This window comes from Haliaeetus albicilla, chromosome 4 (assembly GCF_947461875.1).
Source record: "Haliaeetus albicilla chromosome 4, bHalAlb1.1, whole genome shotgun sequence".
NCBI lineage: Eukaryota > Metazoa > Chordata > Aves > Accipitriformes > Accipitridae > Haliaeetus > Haliaeetus albicilla.
In genome coordinates, this window is record NC_091486.1 from 751759 (window position 1) to 770899 (window position 19141).

The following is a 19141-nucleotide window of genomic DNA, read 5'->3' on the forward strand; positions in this document are numbered from 1 at the left end:
TGGGTACCTGTTTCAGCAAAATGGAGGCTTGAGGAAGAACAGCTTGCTGGACCACAGTATAAGCGCAGTTGCTGAGTTGATTCAGGTTTAAGAAAAGTAACCTTTTCTTGGCAAAACAAAAGAATCCTGTACCAATATATTGATTCAGCTTATAGTGTGGCACCATGAGTGGTTTTGTTAATATTTTGTTTGGGGGTAGCATACTGCAGTGGGAAGGTAGGAAGAAGTGCCCTGTGAAGGGAAGTCCTTAAGTAAGCTTTGCTGCTGAAGCCAGCTAATTGTGAAACCAGGCTTCATCACACATGTGCACTGTAAGTCAGGGTTGCTCTTGGCTGTTAATGCATCTAACAAAACTGGGCAGCTCGGCAGCAGCCAAAAGGATGATTTGGTGAGAGGATGTGAGGAAAAGCTGAGTGGGAGGTTCAATAAAGAAAAGGTGATTAGCAGTCACTCTGTTCTGTGGGGTTTGAGGTCCTAATTTTTGTAGAAACTAATAACCTTAAAAAAACCCCAACAAACCAAAGCACAAACCAAACTGTCCTTCAGCCTCACAAACAAGCAAAAAAACCCCACCAAAAACCAGCCCTAGAAAATGTAGGTACTTATATCTCCTCAAGGGCAGGTGAAGGCCTGCTAAAATCTTTTGCAGTTTCTACAGACTGCTGCAGTTCTCAAGCTGAACAAAATATTACCCATCTTCTTACTAGGCCGTATTTGAGACCTGGAAAAAATGTTGAGAAATTTACCAAATTGTAGTCTTTCTTATCAGACTAGGGATACAGAATTTCAAACTGCAATCTAGAGATCCTTATGAATAAGGAGGCAACAAAGAAAATGTATATGCAAAAAGAAGATTGATTCTTATTTATGGACTGTACATTTCAAAGGGTTGTAAAGGAGAGGCTTCAGACAAGCATCCTTTGTTTTTTTTGTAGTAGGTTATCAGGCAGCATAACACAGTGATTTAAAGTGAAGGTGTGCCAAATTATTCCCTGCACATAACTCTGCAAATTTGGCCTAGCGGAACTGGCAAAAGGTGTACAAAATGATACTGATGCTCCTGACAAAAAAACCTGCAGTGCCTTCTAAATCATATGAATTATCTATCCCTCTTGCTTGCTATCTCACAGGCTGCAGACAAATGTTCTTCTCTGACTCCAGCTATGCTACTGTCAGACAAAAATCAGCTAGGCTAGCTTAAGGTACGGTGATACAGAGTCTTTGGTGTCAGCACTAACTCACAATGTCCTGCTTCCTTAAGTTCCTCTTTCCCCCCACCAATGACTATTAGACCTGTTTGTGTGTCTTCACCTTAAGCTCGGTTTGTGAAGCAGTCTGTTAAACTGTGAAAGGACTGATGCAGAATTTCTTTTCAGTATAACCATAAATGTGCAAATCACTGCAACTGAGAAAGCTGTAGATTCTCATAGGGTGTAATGGGGAAAAGTATCCCGGTTTAAAGAGAAATTGGACTTACTCAAACAGCGTAATATGTTCTGGAAGCACTGATAAAGAAAAACTGTACCCTCATACAGTATAAATGAAACAAGCTGACTTCTGCCTGAAGTTCATTAAGAAATGCTTACACAAATTGGTCTGTCAGCAGAGCTGTGGGGAGGAGGCCTCCAGCAGTGGGTCAGTGAACATTTCCACACAGGTTTGTTTTCTTAAAGAAAAAAACATCAGTAACAAAGCTAGTATGAAAATGGGGTAGGTGGAAATGCTTTAATTTAAAATACTACATGGAAGGCAAGAGCATGTGCAAAAGGTGAGGACAACTTAAAATCACCAGTTTCATTCTATAAAACAAAGAATTGGACTTCTGTTTCCCTTCCTGCTTTGAGAAAATTTGGGCTTCAGCTAGTTAAAGAAAAGAAAACTCATGACAGAAAACTGTGTCTTTCTAATTGTTCATTTTGCAGCGCTGGAAACAAAATCACATCAGTTGGTTTACCTGAAGAGCGATGGCATGGTGATTTAACAGCAGTAAACAAGATAACTTTGTACAGAATTTTTAAGCCCAGTCTTCAGTCGGTAACTTTTTTTAGAGTGTCTTGATGACTTCTGCATACTCTGAGTGTCTTTATCTGTCTTCTGCTGAACTTCTGCTACTACTTAGTATTGATTATTTTGGTATCTGGTGGTTTAGTAGACGTGATGCCTCTTATAGGACACACCATTCTGCTACAGGTCCTTTAATGTCTATCTCCTTAACTATCTCTGCCTGTAAAATTACATTCTTATTCCATTGGCCCTGCATTATTACACATGGAATCCACCTTTGAAATGTCTGTGGTACGGTGCATATCCTACCTCTTGATAAGAAGTTATTGCGGTTGAATTCTTGCCTACTGCATGGGCATAACTTGTTACCAGAAAAAAGGAGGTCTATGCTTATTTTGTGTAAGACCAGATTGCCTATGGCGTTACAACTTCACTGACGCCTGTTGCAACTAGGATTCTCTGTATGAGAAGACCGGTGCCTGTTTGGTTCAGCAAGGTTATAAGCAATCAAGCACTGTGTATTGAAGGGTAAAGAGATGTTTGTATCTCCCCTGCAAAGATGGCTCTTTGCAGAAACATGGTCAGTTCTTCAGGGTGACCACCCATGAGGGTGGTCTTCTGGTGGCAGGAGGTCATCATTAATAGAGAGCACTTCAGTATCACCTTCCAAAGTGGGCCACATGAGCGCCAGCCCTTTGGCTTGCATTGGTTTACTTTGCTGACTAGTCTGTTCCCAGGCTGTGAGCTCTGTAACCTCCTTAGTTTCTCCTGTCATTCAGTTCCTTTTAGTCTCCTGAATATCTGTTCTGAAGTATTTTCTGCTCTCACCCCAGTCCTTTCCTCCTTACTGTTCTTACACCTCTAGCAACACATTTTCTTTTCTAAGCCCTCCTTTTCTTCTATGAAAACTGTAATGAAAAGATGCTGCTTTTGTAAAACCTTAGAGCTTTTAGGTTATGATCAGAAAGTTATATGTTAGCTGATGATATTAGTCCTATGAAACCTTCCTTGCTGGTTACTTACACAGTTTTGGTGGGGTTTTTTTGTGTTGGGTTTTTGTTTTGTTTGGGTTTTTTTAATGTATGTTAGTTCTCTTAGAAATACAATAATTTACTTCTTGTTGTACATTTGTATAGTATCAAGAATATTTAATACTGACCCAGATTTTACAAAATACTTTGGTGTGTTTAAGCTTACACATGCAGCTATGTGCTCTGTTGGATCCAGACTAGAATGGCCGTTATCTTGCAGAACAGAGTCCTCAAGATAAAGTCTAAGTGTATGGGAAGAATGGCACCAAAACTTTTATATGGGAATAAACAGGCAGATATTTTTTCTTACACAATTTGGAATGATCTGTATGGATAATATGTCTTTGTTCTGAAATATATTTTAAATGGTGAAAATACTGTGGGTTTTAATTTCCATACAGGTTCAATTTGAAGTGCTGTGCCTTGCACAGCTCTGCATGCCACTTGTTAGAGAAAGAATGCATTTTCTTAAGTTACCAAGGTGATAGTTTTATTTATTTATTTTTTACCATGCAGTTAAATGTTCTAGTTTTATACAATCAAGAAGAATTAATTTGATTCATTTTAGCAGTTAGAAGGCATGTCAAATTTTGGACCAGGAGCATCATTTCATTGGTGCTGTTAAGCAAAGAAATCCTAAAGAAGAAAATTACTTCTCTTGGTGCTTTTCTGCACTGTTAGGTCTAGTCCTAGCGTTCATGTGAATCAGATCTTTTTTTGGTTTAAAAAAAGAAAAAAGACTATATCGGTTTTATATGGGTGGCTGAAATGCTTGGTTCCAAAACTGGTGGGCCTTAAGAGATAATGGAATTGCAATATTCTGTTCCACTAATATCAGTCTCTTTATAGAGTCTCAAGACAGTGCTTTGGCTTTGTTTTTCATTAATAGAAAAAATGAAAAAAAAAAAAAAAAGAGTTAAGGCAAAGCCCAGATAGTTTGTTGTAATGTATGGAACATTTATTCTGTGGCAGTTTCCTGTTACAGCATCTTTACTTCTGTTGTGCTAAATGAGTAATGTAAATGTAAGTGTTTCATCTGACGGGTGCGAGAGCAGCAGAGTGGCAAGTTGCTCACTGCACCATTACGAATATCCCGCTTTCCACATAGGCTAGCAAATAAGCAGATATGCTTTATGAGTCAGACAGTTAAAGGTCAATTTAACTATACATTTGTTATTTCTTAAGTAATGGAGAAAAGTGTAGGGTGCTATAATGGATAACTCAGGCTCGCATCTTCCAATTAATCTTTAAATGAATATGTTGAAGCATATTGCTTAATTTGTAACTTTTTGCTATACATGGAGGTAATACATAGGAAGCTAGATGGAACATTAATGAAAAAGTATATAATAAAACTCTGCAAATTTCTTGTGTTTGATTCCAAAAGTCTGTAAATGATGCCTCAGGTTTTTTGCCTTTAGCTCGGCAAAGCAGGATTTTGTTCAGGATTGCCCAGCCACATGTCAGGAATTGCCCAGAGAAGTTGCGGATGCCCCATCCCTGGAAGTGTTCAAGGCCAGGTTGGATGGGGCTTTGAGCAACCTGGTCTAGTGGAAGGTGTCCCTGCCCATGGCAGGGGGAGTAGAAGTAGATAATCCTTAAAGTCCCCTTCCAACCTAAACCATTCTATGATAATTAACTACTGAAAGCATCAGAGCATTTTCTCATTTCATCCCCTCTTTCAGTTAAACTTTGAAATTGCCAAGTGTGCTGTCTGCAGCTGGCTAACTTTGGTGTGGGAGCATTTGGTTAGTGAAAAATGTATTGTGCTTGTTTTGTTCAAAACAACATAACAAATGCCAGCTGACTTGCTTGATTCAAGGTTGAGTGGTGGACACGGGTGACTTCATTTCCTACCCTTTTTATGTCAACTTGTCAACTTTTAAAAATTTGCTTCCTTTCTTTTATTTATTTGTTGCAATTTTTTTTCTATATTAAGTGGTTTTTAAGTTTATTTTATCTTGGATTTGCTACTTAGAGTATTCGAAGACTAGAGGGGGAATAGTAGCTCTCTTGTAGTGTACAGATGTTCAGAAAGCAGATGAGCTATTTCCCGCCACCCCCGCCACCCTTGCAGTGTGACAGGGTATTCCATGAAGCTGATTGTTTTAAGTGTTACTCAAATTGATCTTCCTACTTTGGATTAAGTTTTACTTAATGAGGAAGTAATGAGATTATCATAGACAAAAAGGACTGTCTCTCCTTTGGGAACGTACAATTTCTGATACTTGACTTTATTTCAAACAGATCCATAATTCTTTCTTTCGGGAATGCAAATTTAAATGATAATCAAACTGTGGGACTTCCCTAGCAACTGTTTTGACACTGAATGATAACAGTATTATAATGTGTATTTTCTTCCTGGGGAAAGGATTGACAGCTGCAAGATTAAAACCATCTGGGTGGTTGCCATTTTCAGATAGGTAGTTCAACTAGAAGAAGAGAATGGATATGATGAACGAATAAAGCTGGTTATTTGTTTTTTGTTTTTACTCCGTGCTGTACAATGGAGTGATTCTCTGCCTCTGTTTCCCTAACAATAGTTAGGATGAGAGGGTTCAAACAACTGCATGTTAATATTCCTCTTCTTTGAATGGAAACATGCAATAGCTAAGCAATTAACATTTCCTTTAAACTTTAAAATCTAGGAAAAAACCTTTCATAAAATATTTAAGAAATCTCCGGATATTCAAAAGAGAGCACAAAAAATAAGGGGCTTCTATGTTTGGGGTTTTTTTCTCAAGTTTGGATGTTTTAGGAAACATCTGTCCTAATATGTAATCGCAGTTCCCATTGATGTTGTATTCAAAGTTTTCAATGAAGTCAGTGGTTCACTTCTGGCTTTTAAGTGTATGCCCACTAGTAATTTACCTGAACTACTGACAGGATTATAACACCTGCTGTTGCAAAATTAAGCAACCTTCATTCACACAAGATGTGAGTAGCTGTTAAACTGTCATTGATTATGCTGTTAAATTGTGTTTTGTGTAGAGTTGATACGGCTTCATATTATTGATTTTACATTTAATAATTTGACTTATTTAAAACATGCACAAAAAGTTTTGGTTTAAATAACATGTCCAGATCATTGAACACCATGCCTCCCCACCCAATAATTTTGCTCTTCTGTTGATTAACGGCAGTTTAGCTGAGAGGAAAAAATGACACTCATGACCCAAATCTGCAAAGATTTATGTATGCAAGTGACTTGTTGAATTGAGGTAGTGAAATCTAGGCTCCTTTAAAGTTAATGGTTAAACTCATTGGGAGTACTCATGCTTGTGGAATTGGAACCTTAACTGGGCACGAATCATCACCAGTATCAAGATGTGACAGGGTGTGATTGACAGACTGTAGGCTTTTCTTTCTCCAGAAATGCTGACTGACACTTGTAGAGTTTAATTTCTATTTAAATGAAAGGGAGTAGGATCTTGCCTTAATATTTGGTACTCCCATATTTAAGAATATACTTAAGTCATATACCTCAGGCACAAGCAAGTGTTTACATTAAGAATGCATTGAAGTGTTTAGTTGAATTGGAGGCATAATCTTCTAAGAGATCATATTTGTTATTACCTAAAAGTTCTGAATTGTAGTGAAATACTAAATTATCAACAGGAGGAGAAACAGAGGATTGGTAAACCTTGTGTTTTTTACTGTTACTAAAAAGATTTAGTCATGGCTGGTTATAGACATAGCTGATTTAGCATTCTTGGGAACAGTTTTCTATGTACTAAAGGCTTCTGTCTGATGTCATGTTTCATCTTTTGTACTTTTTCTTTGAGATGCATCAAGACTTCCAACCTAGAGGCTGTATTGAAGTTTGAACAAAGCCTTGAAGGAGGCTATCTGAATTCAGGCTTAGATGAACTTTTATAGTATTGAAGAGGTTTTTAGATATATCAGCATTAAAGCAGAAATAAATTTAACTTGCAGTGCTTTCATCATTTTGACTGGTACATTTTCTAGTTACTGAAGATAAAATACAGGTTTATACAGATCTTGCCCTTTCTGAAACCATCTTAATGTTCATTTTCAGTGTTTTAGTGAAGTCATAATGTTGAATTTGTGATAACAGAAAAAAATGTCTGTTAAAAGGCTGAGATCAAATGCAGATGTATGATGTCATTGCAGAAGAGAGAAATGAGTAGGATGGAAGGGAATAAGCACTTATTTAGGGCTACAAACACAGTAGCCCTAAAATTACAGAAAAAGGCAAGTTGGGTTTTGTACCAGTTCTGTTCCAGCAGATGTACTCTCCTGCTTTCTTTTCAAAGGAGATGAAGCTAATGTGAATATGTGAAGTTTTGTTAAAATGCTGACATTATATCAGAAACATGTCAGTAGAAAGAAGAGATATTAACAATTTGCCAAAGGGATAAATAAATAAATAAACCAGATGGGTAGCTGATAATCTTACTAGTATCCATAGTTATTTTTCAAAAAGGACAGCATTTCTCATGTTGGAAGGAGCTTGTCATTTAAAGCTGGCCAGATGGACCCAGATTAGGATGATGGTTCCCAAAATGTGTAATACAGGAGAATGGCTCTAACATGGCAGCTGGGCAGGGAACAGTAATAAAAGGTTTTTATAGAGAGAAGTGGGTATGATGGTCTAGTAGTCTTAAAGCTTTCAAGTACTCCCAATTTTTCATCAATAAGTTATTTTTGCTCTCATATAGGGTTAGATATCACCGTCTAGTATTCTCTTCCCGAGTTTATCAATAGAAGTAGTGCCAGGATGGTCAGAAACCAAAAAAAGCAGGGAGGAGGAAAGCTGACTGTCTACAGCAGAGGGATACAATTTCTTTTAAGCTTGTGAGAGACTAGATTGTTAGCTCTTTGTGCAGGTAGTTTTTCTAAAGACAGATGTTTTGTCCAGCCTTTACATTACTCGTAATTTTGAAATGTCTCTTCAGCCTGATTTGTTTCATTTAACCTAATAAAATCTTGACCCTACTAAAGGTTTGGTGTAATAATGAAACTGTCCAGTGGTATCCCCTTTCTCTTTATTTCCAGCTAAAGTTCCTGGCCTGTTTTTCTTTTATTTTTAAGTCCCACGCTGTTGTGTTTTGACCAAGTACAACAGAGATGGAACAGGTACTGTGAGCTGATGGTGAAGGCAGGAGAATAGCCAGAAGCCAGCTTGGAAATCACACTGGGAATGAAAAGTACAGGTTTGTGCAAGACACTGCTCATTCTGTTGAAGTTGGATACAGATTGCTGATACTTATAAAAGATAGTTTGCATCCTCCTATTGTATTGTACAGCACGTAATACTAATTGGCAGAGCTCCCTAACGTGGCTTTTTTTCTTCTTCATTTAGAGCTTTCCTCCAAATCTGCTGAGTTGTCTAGTTCTTAGTTCTCCAGCTAAAATGCGCCTTTGCCCTCCCCCAGCTGCTTATGTCTCCAGGCTTGGACTCCATGGTGGTAGTATCTTCAGTCAAAAAGGCCATCCTGTTTATCATAGTATGGGTGGAGAGGGAAGCACTTCTCCATTTGTGAGAAGTTAATCTGATTTTGCTGTTAGTTACAACCCCTGACCAGTCCTTGAATTCACACGGTGACAAGAGGTAGCTCCATGTCTGGTCAGTGCTCTCAGGTACTTGAACTGCTCTGTTTCAGCCTGTTCTGCTTGTTCTTGAGAACAAATCTGAGCTTAAACTTCATTGCATCTCAGGTATTTGGAGACAGGCTTGCACTCACCCATAGGCTTTGAAGCACCTTGCAGAGTGAATAGGAGGAAGGCCTTAGCTTGTACTGTCTGTTAGCTTGGACTTAAGCTTACATCCATCAGTGATGTGGGAGAACAGCCATCCTGGCCTGGTGTGCTTCACATATGCCAGCAGTGTTAGGGCAGATAATCATCGAGGTGTTTTCCTGGAAGGTTGCAATGTTATATGACACAAAGCATTAACAGCTTTATAAGTACCACTTAGGATCAGTAAACAAAGCATGGCATGCCCTAGCTGCTTTGGATCAAAGTCTTGTAGGGCACTGTGATCAAAGTCAGTACCTCCTGATGCTGTTGTCCCAGGGGGCTTCTGGAGTTTTTCTGCTTTACAGTCTGACCGCATCGGGGCAGAGCCAAGAAAGGGAACCCAGATGGATTTTTTTTTTTTTTTTTTTTTATGTTATTGGGTAAAGTGTTTTGGATTAAACGCTCAAATGACATCTCATTTTGGTTTAGGATGTTTGGATGTGAGGTATATGCAGTATTCAAAAACCTTTGAAGTAGATTATCCCCTAATAAGTATGGATAAGACAACCATCCAATATGTAGGAATCCTTGTGATTCCAGTGCTTAGAAGACCCTTCAGAAATGGCATTGGAAACCCAGGTTTTCCTCCTTCATGCCTCTTTATCCCTAACCACTGGGATACAATGTTTTAAGGAGGAAAAAGTCCTTTTCTCTTTTGTGAATGGTACCCAAATTTCCTTGTGGCTGTATTCTGAAGAGTATTTTAAAAGTTTAAATGCTAAGATGTCAATCTTCTTGAGTCTTTTCTTAATCTTTCTGGTCACAAATATTAAATGGATTGATCAAGTTCCTGGAGAGTGTTCAAGCTGCATTTTATGGATGTTAAAAAACTAATTGCTAAAAAAACCCACAGGAACAAACCTATTCCCAATGAAAATACGCTATGAGTACTAGAGCAAAAGAAGTGAAGTTACTCTTGTTCTAAGGAGTACTACTTACTGAATAATCATCCTTTAGAAAAGAAGTATGCGAATTAAAGTTATTCTGTTGTAATCTGTGAATGTGAAGACATTTTTAAGACAGTGAACTCTTACTGAAACTGATATTTCTACTCTTTACGTATTTTAGCTTCAAAAACACATAGTATATGGAAAAATCATTAGCTGTAACTCATTACTTCTGTTCAGGCAGCTGCAAACCTTTAAAAATTAATAATTTTCATCATGAAATTTAAAGTCTGGATTGTAAGCTATAGTATTCATTTAGTGCAAAATTTCAATTGAAATTGACAGGGGGCTTGCAGGGTAGAGGTTGAGGAAGCACCCCCAGAATTAACCCACTGCTATCAATCAAACTGGTAGTCTTTGAACCTACAAATAATTCCATCTTTGTAAAATTGTCATTATGATGTAAATATACCAAGGCTCACCCTAAATTGATTTCATTTCCCCTTTTATTATAGACTCCACAACTAGGAGAAATACTAACAGATCTCAGAATTTAATGAGAGCATTGACATAGTGGAAATTACTCTTTTAAGGTTATAGAATGCAAAAATTCCTATGGTCTCTTCAAGAGCAAAAGGATGAAGGCTCTTAAAAGCACCGCCAGATGTATTGAGGTGCAAAATCCAGTGGCTCTTGTTAAAAACTAAAACATCCCCTGAAATATTTGCATTACTTTCCATGGACTGGAGTAGAAATGCAAGAGGAAGTAGAAAAAAATTCAGCTACATATGATTTTCCATGGGTTATGCTTGTAAGAATGTAAAATGGAAGTAGGTTTTATGCTCTTTGAAATTGCTGAATCACAGTTCTTCCACTCGGCCCGGGGAGACTGAGATCAGCAGGGATTTCCTCAGACTACTGATGCAAACCCTATGCTCGAAGAATACTGCCTGACAGCAGTTTGCTCGAATCAATAGAAAGTATCTCTATGGTAAGACTGGTATGAATGAATATGGACTGTAAAACTGATGATGGAGGCTTAAATGCCTTCTAAGGATTAACCTTGTGAAAAGAGCAGTCAGAGAATCTTTTGAGGTAAATTGTATACTTTGTACCACTGTACTCAAAAATACCATTGACTTACCTTTCTAACTTAAGCATGGGCAAGTTGGGTGCCAAGAATTGCAAGTGCTAGCAGGAAAAGCCAAGCCAGTTTTCATTGTTGCAAATCTCTCGTTTTGACTTAGCAAGGAACTTTCATGTCTTGCTCTATAGTTAGGACCATCCCATGTTGTGTTTTCCTTTGTAGATATATTTTCCTCTTTTAATTTGAGAAATTCTGGCAACTTGGTCGAAGCTGCTGCTGTCACTGGGCTGTTACAAATCTAAAAAGTCAAAATGGTTCCACAAAGCGTGTGCAGACAATCTGCTTCAAGTCTAACGCAGATATATTTATTTCTGTTTGCAGAATCTCAGAATGTGGTAGCCTTGCTGATATCTCTAAGGAAAATCGACATTGCTGTGTAAATATTAACCATAGTACACAAAAACCCTCAAGAGAACTCCCTGTTGTTTAAAAATGATGCTGCTGATCTGTAAAGCTTGAGTGGCTCCACTGGAGAACAGCCATACTTGTTCAGAATCCTTGTGTTGGTTCTTCCCCCTTGTTTTCTTGGCCTGATGTAAATATAGGTTAAATCTGATGGTATAAGAGGAGACTTGGTGCAGTTATTCTTCACTGTTACGTTGGTAAGAGTGTCAGTAAGGTTATAGAAATATCAAGCCACAGTTGAATATTCATGTCGTCCTGAATGAGACTAGGAATTGTGGTGACTTATGATCTTTCTGAGAAAGATATGTATGAAAGTCTGTTTTAGACTGGTCAATCAAAAGAGCTTTAAAATAAAGAATGTCAATATATTGTGATGTTTTCCCTTTTCTCTAAATTCAGGTATGTGGTTGATTTACTCTTCAAGGGAAGGGTAAAATTCAGCAAAGAAAAAAAAATGCCTGGTTTTGTTTCTTTGTGATTCACATTAAAAGCCTTAAGAAGAAAAATTGAAAAGTAGTAATAAACAAATATTTTGAGTTTTCTTATAGTTTTTTTCTACTTCTTGAGCTTTTATTATTAGTGTTTTAAGTTTTCCTCTTTAACTTTAATGACTGTAAATTCAGTGGAAAATTATGTCACATAATTGTGCTGGAGTTTCCAGAAAGTGCTGAATATTATAGAATTCCCTGGGAAATCATATGAGTTTGCAGGGTTTCGCTTTTTTTTTTTTTTTCCCCAAGATTCACCCTCTGGCCCCTTTTTTAATTACAGAATTTCATGATGTGTCTACTTGCCCCTCCTGCCAACAAAAAGATTTTGGAGGCTGGAAATCTGAGGGAATTATGACATAAGCGATACTAAACTAAACCTAATTTAAGACTTGTAAACAACCTGAATAAAAGAATTTTCTTTAAATGCCTTTTTAAATTGATCAGCCTGTAGCTTAAAGATTTGTGTGTTGGTGATTGAGCATTTCTTGTTCCAGTTATATTTCCAGTAATTCTGCCAAGAAATAGAGAAAGACAAGCCCAAGCATAGTTGACCTTTCTAAGAAAAAGCAGAAAAATATATTTTGTCTTTAGGGGGAAAAGAAGCAACATTTAAACTGTCTTTGTGCGTCTTGAAGAAATAAGTAAGGTAAATCCCATACTTTACTGTGTTAGGTAAATCCCTACCTTAAGGCTTTACATATATAATTAACTTGATTTAAAAAAAAAAATAAATCTATTCCAACTGAAGTGTATATGCATTTAGAAAATTATATGTAGATAAGTTGATGTAAAGATAAAACATTACTGTGACAAATAGGCCAAAGTTGCTTCTGCTATAGGGAATTACCTCAATTGTCAGGATTATTTTGACAGTGTTATATGGTTACAAGTTGAAACCAAATGCTTTAAGCCGAGAAGAATGGAATCAACAGTGTGAATGTGCTAACCTTTTTCTTCCTTTCTTTTTCCCTTGACTTTTAAGGAGTGTGTAGACTTAGGGATAGAACTGTGAATTTATTTACAGGTGACTGTTAGATTGTAAATTACACATTAATCTTTCAAAAGGGGAATGAACTCCCTTGTGTATTGTCATATTTTTTTACTCTTGTGTATCTTCAATTTCAGTCTTTGTGATCAGGTGATGACAGTCAATGTAGCTTCTGACCAATTGATATTGTCAATTACTTTCAGAACCAGTTTGAAAAGGTCCCTTTATGGTTAATGAATGGTCACTCTTGGGTGAAGACAGATGACATTTAGACTTTGATATTTTTGGTTTAGTGCAAGGGACAGTTTCATAGCATTGTTAAGTAACACTGAAGAATGTGCATGAAGAAGCATTGAGAAATGTCACATTTTATCAATGACTATTCACTATTTTCTACTTGGTTTGATCATGGAATATTCACTGTTTAAAGCCTGGTGGTCATGAAATTTCTTGTAATTTGCATAGGTAACATGTACGGAATTAATATCAAACTGACTTTGAGCCACAGGAACAGTAGTGTGTGTGTATGTATGTGTACTGTCGTGGGTGTAATTTCAACTGCGCTTACTATTTGTTTGCAGTAATAGTGGAAGGTCATTCATGAAACTGTTGTCCATCTAGGTTAGATTTTTACACTTTAGCTGTTTTTGATGATTCTGCAATGCAGAATGTTGTCATGAAGAAACACAGCTCACAAGAAAGTACAATGCTAAGTATCTTTGGCTGCAGTCTCACATTTTTATTTGACTGAAATTAATAGCCCTCTGTCAAAGTAGTTCCCTTTCCATTGGTTCCACTGCTCTTCCTTCCATCCTTGTTGCATTGTGCCATCCTTAGAATTTGTGTGGATAAATTGGTTCAACTCACTAGAACAGCAGAGAAATAACTCCACAATACATATATCAACAGATTTTGCTAGTCTACTGTTTACTGTGTTGCTACTTGCTGTGGGACCAGACAAACATCAAAGGTGTGACAATGTGGATGGAATTTTGTTTGTAGGAAATTGTGGTATGGTAGAGCCAGGTTTGAGGGAGAGGGTTTGTGGGGAGGCTGGTTGAACGTGACCTTCCCCTTCTGGCATTGTTCAGCTATTGATTCAGTTCAACTGAAACACCTTGTTTTGATCTATTGCTTTTCTTTGTATGCAAGACCTGTGATGGTGCCCATGCATGCTTAATTAAGGTGAAAATAGGGGTTTTAAGACATCAAAGCTTTTTACTATGTTGTATATCTTACTGTATCTTAAATGTCAAGTTTATTCCAAGATTATGTGAATACTTGATAACATGCTGCCTGTCATAGTTGATCATCAGGAACTAAGCCACTGTTGCTGGAACAGCTGACTTGGGTTGACAAGTGTTAATACAGACACTCTTAAAGGGGGTGTATAGGGATCTATACATAAACCACAGTCCCTAAATATAAGAAAAGAGTGATCTTTTCAAGCTTAATTTCTAAAAAAGCAAAGAACACCTCAAAAGCTTACCTTATATTTGGGTCAATAGGATTGTTATATTCTGAAAAGCACAAAGCAAAGAAGAGGTGATCTATGTGACAGCATTACAGATTCTTCAAGGAAGTAATATTTTGTTTTCTTTTTCTTAGGTGCTAAATGATATGAGGTACATGAAATCTCTCTTAAAATGAAAGATAAACTTGTGGAATTTCTGTCTAATTAAATTTTTAGTGAGATGTGCCCTCTCTCCTCAGAAAACATTACATATTTTTTGAATATGTTTTTAGATTGCATCCACAATGTTGGTATTCTCAAAACATCTGTTTGTTTCTCAACAGGTATAAAAAATACATAAAAAATAAAAATGAGTGAACGAGACCATGGAACATTCTTTACAACTCATAGGATTAATGATGTAGGTATGTATGCTATCATGTTCAAATTTAATTGTTTTATCACAATCTGAAATAAAACTACTTATGAAATACTGTGTGCAATTAATAGCTGCATATGGAAGCTGCTGTAGCATTCTGATCATAGAATCACAGAATGGTTTGGGTCAGAAGGGACCTTCAAAGATCATCTAGTTCCAGCCCCCTAGCCATGGGCAGGGACACCTTCCACTAGACCAGGTTGCTCCAAGCCCCACCCAACCTGGCCTTGAACGCTTCCAGGGATGGTGCATCCACTGCCTCTCTGGGCAACCTGTTCCAATGCCTCACCACCCTTGTTAAAAAAAAAAAAAAAAAAAAAAAAAAGTCTTTCTTACATCTAATCTAAATCTGCCCTCTTTCAGTTTAAAACCATTGTCCCTTGTCTGGTCACTACAGGTCCTGGTAAAAAGTCTTTCACCATCTTTCTTACAAGCCCCCTTATATATATAAAGGCTGCAATCAGGTCTCCCTGGAGGATGAGCGAGCCCAATTCTCTCTGCCTTTCTTCACAGGAGAGGCGTTCAAGCCCTGTGACCATTTCCATGGTCTCCTCTAGACCTGCTCTAACAGGTCTGTGTCTTTCTTGTACTGGGGACCCCAGAGCTGGATCCAGGTGGGGTCTGACAAAACATGAGTAGAGGGAGAGAATCACCTCCCTCAACCTGCTGGCCATGCTTCTTTTGATGCAGTCCAGGATATGACTGGCTTTCTGGGCTGCAAGTGCATATTCCCAGCTCATGTCCAATTTTTTGTCCACCAGGATCCCCAAGTCCTTCTTGGCAGGGCTGCTCTCAATCCATTCATAGCCCAGCCTGTATTGATACTGGCAATTGTCCCGGTGGTTGACTTGAAAAAAAATCCTTCCACAGTGAGGCATCATCCGGAGTCATCTTGTCAAACTTTCTGTAGGCATGTGGCAAATGAAAATCCTTAGGGGAGACTTGAAGGAGGATCATGGGATAGCATTGCAGAATTTATCTTAACATTTTGTATGGGACCTTTCTACAAAACTGTTTGTCAGACGTATTGCTTCCAGCCACTATGCTTTTAATAGTGAGTGGAAAGAATCTTTCTACTAATACCTAATGGCAAGTTTCACTACTAAAGGAACATTAAAAAAGAGGTTGGAAAGAAAAAGCCTATTCCTTATCCCTATAAGCTTCAGAGGTTATGTAAAGTTACTGAGGGTCTGTGTGCTAAAGCTTTACAGTGCTGGGGCAAAAGTTCAAGTATTTTCATTTACCATTATAATTATATCTCAGGCTTTAGCAAAAATTTGTTATAGAAAAATGTGAAAAGGTATTTTAAAATCTGAAAGTTTAATATTTTATATTTTTATTCGTGTGTGTATAAATGTGTATATGTTTGTAGGTGTATACCTACATACAAAAATATATAAAATTTATTTTCTTTTTAAAATATGAGACACATCCAATACATTACCTACTAAACACAAAGTTTGGATCCTATATGCCAAGACCCTGATTTTAGAGTTAATCTCACATGGATAGACCCTGTTGACTTCAGGAAATTCTTAGATTAAAGTCCTCAGTAGAAGAAGAAACAGATAAAGATTAGTAGCGGAGGTTCATAAAGTTCAAATATACAGGTTAAAGGAGAAATCATATTGAAAGTAAAGATAAAATTAATTTATTTGGGGTTAGAGGTTAGGAAATTGAACCTGTCTTTCACTCATTTTCTTAGATGTGAGGGACATTATTAAACTGGTGAAGATGAGGTACCTGAGGAAGTACCTCAGGTACCCACTTTCTCTTACATTAGTTCTATATGTAGCTATGTATATTTATATGTTTTATATAAAACTTTAAGAGTGTAGAAAATATCAGATTATGTTGCTGAATTAAACATGGGACTCTCAGAGACAACTCTAAGGCTTCCAGACATTGCCACAAGCTTTTTCTGTTTAGAAACCCAACGTAGTAGCAACGTTGTTTTTTTTTATCTAGGTACCACAAAGTTTAACCTTTTTAAGTAAATGGATTCTCTCTGCTTATCAAGTGTTCTCCAATACATTTTTCTGCGGTTAGAACAGATTAAGACAACCCAGCCAAAGAAAGACAGTGCTTCTCCCTGTTATTTTATAGAGTTCCTTGTTCTCTCCATCTGTTCATTCAGTGGGGTGGTTTCATTCTCCCTTCCTAGTTGTTTTCTGCACTGTATTTGTTATTGGTTCCTGTATATCTAGTATACACGTCTACATTTTTCATCCTGTTTTTCCATGCTTTTTGTTGTCAACCCTCTTCTTTCATTTTATATCGTGAGAAAGGAAGGGTGCAAAAAGGATTACATGGATTTGTTTTTTGAGCACATCTTATCCTTACTACACTGTATTGAGGAATAAAGCTGGCATAGAGAAAGCAGGGTTTCAGAAGCCAGTGGTGAGAGAGCTGTCAAACAGAGACAGCAAACTGTAATTTCATTGAGTTGTTTAAGGAGATCACAATGCTGACAGAGACCAAAGAAAACTGCTCAGGATATTGCAGTTTTGAGTGCCATACCCAGGTAGGGTTCATACCCCTGGATATCTATTCCACAATTCAGAACAAGTGGTGTGAGAGATCCATGGTAGTGAAATGATTTAGAAACTCCTTCAGATCCAGAATCGGAAGTTAGAGTGGCAAGTCTAAAAGCTGACTGTAGCATGAGGACTTTGTCAATGCATGCATTGACATGTGTGTAGGATACATGTAGAACACTTCCAAAACCACTGACACTAGGTGCTTACAGAGGTCTCTGCAGCAGCTGCAACAGGTGCTGCGGGGAGGGTTTTAGATCTTTATCTCCTCTGGAAGATGACAGTGTCCCACCTTTGTTCTAACACTTGCCTGCATCATAGTATGCTATCCTGGAATTAATTGAGGATCTCTGATTCTGCAACATCACACTATCATGCTTTTCAAAGATCATGACATTCACAAGCACCATACCAAGGAGTTGTACTCAATGACTTCTAGCAGTAGTTAATGTCATGTAGTAGTACTAGTGACAGTTACTATTTCTTTTCTAATGAATATGACAGGATGCATCTGCTAACTTATCTCCTGGGTGCTCCCAAGCATTTGCCTGCAGGAAGCCTGAATTAGAAATGTTATTGAATTGCTCTGAAGCTCCTGCCACGTCCTTCTACTCGTGTGTGGACAGTGATGTTACTGCCCCAAATGACTCTTAGCAGACTAGAAGTGATCGTAAGCCTTTGGGAGCAGTAATGAAGGAGTAATAGGCTTAGGAGGAAGAACTTAATGAGTGGCTTTTCAGAGGGTTTGGTGACAGAACTTTCACGTCTCTGAGAGTGGAATGATATTCCCTGATCTCTGCTGGACAATGTTGTAAGCAATCTCAGAAAGAAGGAAAAAAAAAATCTTCACATAAAATCTTGCTGATTTAGGGATGAGAACTTTAAATTTGAATTGATGGGAATAAAAGCCCACAGATGAACAAAGCTACCTAAAAGCCTAAAACCTGGGAGAAAGGACATTATTCATGTTCAGCTCATAGGAGGGATAAAATGGAAGAAATTAGTGGATCAAACTACTGAACATTTTTTGTGTAAGATATATAGAGAATAAAAAAGTAGTCATAATACAAAATCAAATCCATAACCTGGTTAGCATAACACTGATTTGGTGGAATAGTTTGCATGTTGAGAAGATTAGTGGTGAAGAAAGCAGGATTGACAAGCAAGAGGAAAGGAGGAAGCCTTCCTCTATGTGGGTGGTGTATCCTCTCAAGTTCAGGGAGTGGAAACTGCAAAGGGATTGCCTGTCGAAACTGTAGATGATGATTGGGGGGGAAGAAAGATGCAGTTCTGTTTTGATGGGAGTCTGGCACAGGCCAATAAGCCAGGAAAATCTGTCTATTAGTATTAGGCAGCTATGTATCTGAGGTTACCTTGAGTGTGCTGCTTTCTTTTTCTGTTGACAGATCTTGTTCAGACAGGATTTGCAGCCTTGGTTTTCTGGATTTGTTCTGATATGGCTGCTGGTCTGCTCAATCCTTAGCTCACCCCATTTTAAGTGTATACATAATATGCTTTGGATTAAAGTGACCATGAAACAGTGGAAGTTATCATTCGTAGAAAGTTGGTGAGGGGGAAGAGAAATAAAGATAGTGGATTTTAGGAACGTGAACATAAGCTCAAAGGAGGACTCCATGGTAAACTTGAGGTAACTGTTGTTTGGGGAATATGGCAATCCCTCAGTGAAACTTCTTAAAGGGATCATTGTAAGTTATCTTCACTGTGTGGTGAAACACCAGCTTGGTTAAATCTTTATTGACTTCAAATACTTTTTCAGCAAAACTACTTCCTCTGAGTTTTTTTGGACAACAGTCTTTCAATACTGTCACGGTCTTTCAAATACTGATGATAGGACTGCAGAAAGTGGACATTGTAATCCATACTGCATGCAGCAGAAAGCAAGTACCATGTTTTCCTTGCAGTTTAGTACCTTTCTGTTTTTTAAGGAAGTACGTTGTTTTCCCAGGGGGCCTACAGAAGTTTAATAGAGGAAATT

General features: G+C 37.7%; 1 protein-coding gene across 1 annotated transcript in view; it reads left to right on the forward strand.

Moving 5' to 3' along the window:
- Window positions 1-19141, forward strand: part of CCDC148 (coiled-coil domain containing 148) — an 85354-nt gene that overhangs the window by 4359 nt on the left and 61854 nt on the right. The window contains exon 2 of the mRNA XM_069780593.1: window positions 14514-14594. Within this exon, the coding sequence (XP_069636694.1) occupies window positions 14540-14594 (55 nt within the window). The 5' untranslated portion in view covers window positions 14514-14539. The remainder of the gene's footprint in view (window positions 1-14513; window positions 14595-19141) is intronic.